The sequence below is a fragment of the Aplysia californica genome, unplaced genomic scaffold (genome assembly GCF_000002075.1).
Source record: "Aplysia californica isolate F4 #8 unplaced genomic scaffold, AplCal3.0 scaffold00956, whole genome shotgun sequence".
In the NCBI taxonomy this organism is placed as follows: domain Eukaryota; kingdom Metazoa; phylum Mollusca; class Gastropoda; order Aplysiida; family Aplysiidae; genus Aplysia; species Aplysia californica.
In genome coordinates this window covers 179,590-183,841 of record NW_004798226.1, presented here as the reverse complement: position 1 = coordinate 183,841, position 4,252 = coordinate 179,590, and the positions used below count along the sequence as shown (strand labels likewise).

General features: G+C 41.2%; 1 protein-coding gene across 1 annotated transcript in view; it reads left to right on the top strand.

Moving 5' to 3' along the window:
- The window catches only part of LOC101856764, a 21,814-nt gene that overhangs the window by 16,404 nt on the left and 1,158 nt on the right, over positions 1 to 4,252 (top strand). Inside the window, exons 2-3 of the mRNA XM_005110868.3 lie at positions 1,077 to 1,605; positions 4,068 to 4,234. Of these exons, the coding sequence (XP_005110925.2) occupies positions 1,077 to 1,605; positions 4,068 to 4,234 (696 nt within the window). The remainder of the gene's footprint in view (positions 1 to 1,076; positions 1,606 to 4,067; positions 4,235 to 4,252) is intronic.

The following is a 4,252-nucleotide window of genomic DNA, read 5'->3' as shown; positions in this document are numbered from 1 at the left end:
CCCCCCCCACAAAAAAACCCACAACAAAACAAAAAAACCCACAAGACAATAGCGATATTTGTGTTTTGCCCATCATTTGGATGCCAGTGTTGCGCACAAAGTTTTCAAGACAGCAAAACGTGCGCGCCGCAATCACAGTGCCTGACCTCTGATATTACATAATGTATTCATCGAGACTGCTAATTTTTCTCTTTACTTGAAAACAAAAATCAATCTCAGGGACTAGTTTCTAATCTGGCACAAAAGTCACGGGAAACTGTAACAATGTTGAGGACTATAAGACCTGACGGCGCACTCTTTAGATTCATAACTGTTCCTAATCTGGCACAAAGGTCACCAGAAACTATATCAATAACGAGGACTCAGGCTCTCCTCCGCCATTGCACGCTGAAACATGGGCTCGATTCCCAGCTGTCCCCGTCGTTTTATGCTAGAAAATTCTGAAATTATGCAAACTGAGCCCAAAAAATGTGAATTTATGCGATTCTGTTAATTCTAACCAGAGAGTTTACAGTAATATTAGAGAGCTGACACTTCGCCCGGATGCGCGTATCTGGGTCACCAGCTGAGCGTGGAGAAACGCGGGGTAAACGAAACAAACTGCGTCCATAGTTCAAGGCATTTTCGTTGATGGCAGACTGTAAACCCTCTCTGTTCTAACAAAGAATTATAAAGGAAAATGATCAGGAATTATGCAAACAATGATCATTGTGCTTAATTAATTATGCGAGCTGCAGAAAACCACGGGGACAGATTCCCAGTGAGGAAGGGGTTTTGTTTTTTTCGTTGTCGCTTTTTAGATCTAGATCTAGGTCTGAACATGAAATTTGTGTCAAGTCACACCTACGTTGCACATTTACCAAGCAGGTCTTGAACTAGAACAACGCGTTTTCTACAAAGTGGAAATGTTGTAGATATAAAGGCGAGACAAGTTGTTTTTTTTAGCCCACTCAGGTTTTGTCACAGACGTTCGTTCTGACTGAAAGTGAAAGATAATTTTTTCCATCATGTTCTTTGTGCCCAAGTTCTTGGTTGCTTTCCTTTTTCTGAGTTCTTTCGTTCTTGTTCTGCCGCAGCAAGTTCGCGGGGACGGAGAAAATGGCGCGTGCGAAGGCAAGCAGTGCAAAGAAGAAAAAGAGAAAAGGACCAATAACCTGTACACCGAGGCCTTGTCAAGACTACAGTGTCTGAGGGATCTCAAACAACGTCCTGACCAACACAGCGACCTGGTTACAAATGTCCTTTCAGCTGTAGATAAATTTCATTTTTCAGATTTCGCCAATTTTATAGATCATAGTTCTGCGAATGAGCGAAAGGAAAATGGACAACCGATTCAAGATATTGGTTACTTTGGTGACCAACAAACCAGTCGAATTTTACGTAGTTCCGAGACACATGAGTCAATAAAAGGTAGAAAAGAGAACTCAGCGAAGATAGAAGATGAGTTCGGTGATGATACAGCAACTGACACAGGATTCTGCTCTAACAGTGGGCCAGTGGGGGAAGCCTGGACAGACGTTTTCGGAAACGCTTCATCAGCTTGTTTTCAGGATGTGGCCCGAACCATTCAAGCATTTGTCGATGGAGAGTCATGGGCGGTTGAAAGTAAGTTGGCTTACTACTTGTTAACTTTTTCGAATAAAGAAATTTGTAGCATTTTACAAGATAGTTTAGGGCTGTCATTTTGTTAGCACGCTCCACCTTTTTTGAGTGGATCTGAAGCTTGTTTTTAAGATGGCTACAGCCAGCATTTGAAATCGACCTCTGCAAGATTCCTTCAACTGTTGCACTTAGAGTATCTTAAGGTGCGTATTAGGCTCTCGGGTAGTCAGATGAGCGATAGAGTTTGTGAGGCGTTCTAACAAAATGAGTTAGATCTACTTCTCGCAATCCATAAATGGAGATATCAGTCAAAAATCAACACAAGTTTAGTAGACTCTAAACCAATGCCATTCTCTTCAAGTTTAACATGACTTTTATCATTTCATACTGATAAATTGTAGAATTTTAACCTATAAATTTGATGTTTCTATTTCCATCGGTCTAAAATCTGAGAAGTAACTCATTTTGTCAGCACACTTCACACTTGTTGCACCCTTCTAGTTATTAAAAAAATTGTTACCGGCATTCCACAATCGCACAAATCAATAATTTCTAAAGATTCACATACAAATGTATATATAGCGCTGTTGTTCGAATAAACAGAAATTTGTGGCATCTTACAAGATAGTTTAGGGCTGTCCCCGTCGTTTTATGCAAGAAAAATTCTTAAATTAGATCAAAACAAACTGAGCCCCAAAAATGTGAAATCATGCGATTTTGTTAATTTTAAACAAAGAATGATGAAGGAAAATAATCAGAAATTATTTTATTTTTAAAAGATCAAATTTTGCTAAATTATGCGGGGTGCATAAAACCATGGGGACAGTTAGGGGTTCTCGTGGTCGAGAGGTTACGGTGTCTACCTCTTATTCAAAGGTCCCGGGTTCAAATCCGGATAGCAACGGAAAATCTTCTTCTCTAAATGTTGTCTCCTTACACCTTTTTTTTCCTGCTCTCTGACAATGTTCTCTTTTATACTTTCGTCTCCACTTTCTGCCCCCACCCCCTCACCTCCTTTGCCTCCTCCTCTGAGCTCCAGACTCTCTCTCTGCAACCTTTCTACTGCTACTCCTTAGCTCGTTCTTACTGCTGTCTTTCAGCCACACCCCTGATCTTCTGGTAGGTAAAATTGAACACCTAGCCTTCTCGGATAAGGGCCCTTCTCGGATAAGGGCGGAAAATCTCGGAGGTCGCGAGTGCAAGCTGTGCACGTTAAAGATCCCATGGTTATCCAAAATCAATAAGAGTAGGCTTCGGACGAAATCGAAAATGTACTACCAACTGAAAATGTTAAATGTGCCCTGCTGCGCTGATATGAACTTAGGCAGTTGCGAGTGCCGTAAAACACATACGTGTACCCCAAACTGGACTGACTATGACTAAGGCATGTTATTGGGAAAATGTTATGATGATTTTAAGTTTATTTCTTTTTTAATAATATAAAAATGATTTTTCAATACGTTACCCAAAAAGGGTAATCAATTTGGGGCGTATTTGCACAAAAATAGCTCAGCAGAAACAATAACTTTTTTGGTGTGGATCTGAGGCTTGCTTTTTTAAGATGGCTACAGCCAGCATTTGAAATCGTCCTCTGCAAGATTCCTTCCAACTTTAGTCAGTACCTCCTAATCTTTTGCATATAGAATATCTTAAGGTTTGTAGCTCTATCGCTCATCTGACTACCCGAGAGCCTAATACGCACCTTAAGGTATTGATATTATCAATATTATCGTACTATACAGAAATAATAATGTAATAATATGTATGCATGCAGAATCATTTGAGGCTTACAATTATTGCTTTCTTTGATATGGTTATGGTATAAGGACATATTTCACTAAGACTTTTTAACACTTTTGTGTTGTTGTTGGGGGGGGGGGGGGGGGGGCTAAAAACACTTCGATGAAGACTGAAACCGTATTCAATGAGTCATCTTCAACCCTTCAGAATTCCATACATGTATTAGAAGGCCCCCTTGTAAACACTGACTAAAACTAAAAAACTAATAAAACACAACAACTAATAGTACCGTACCATGATTTTGATATAATAAATGATATTATCATTTCTGTCACAAGTGCAATGTCGTTTCCTACCCACCGGGGCGGGGGCATTTCTCGTTCAAGCACAGTAGAATTGTAAATGGGCTAATTCATGTTACGCTCATAACTGTGCCTGATTTGCAACAGGGAACTGCTGCTTTTTCTTTCCTAATCCTAAGTATCGTCATTTTCCTCTACTTTTTTGTATGGTTGTCACACTCTTGTGACCTGCTATTTCCGGGGTGTCTTGATAGTCGAAGCAGACTTTGTGTTGTTGAAGCCAGAGAGGTGAGCAGGGTAAGCCTGATTCCCTGTAAAGACTTCTCTGTTGACAACACCCCTTTTCGATCATATGACCTTATGCAGTTGCAAGCGCCGTAAAACCTCGACTATAATAATAATAATGCAATGTCGCCTCCCCAGTGCTGGATGCGTGGGGTAAGCCCGGCCCCTCCCTCAAAAGGGGGCGTTTCCAGTTTGCAGGTGACTACGACCAGTGTAGAGAAGCCAGGGCCCCGCCCCTTCCGGAAGGAGAAAGGCGAGGCTTTGACGGCCGTTATTGTGTTCTCCAGCTGGACTATGGACAAAGGGTGAGTGGAGGGGGAGGG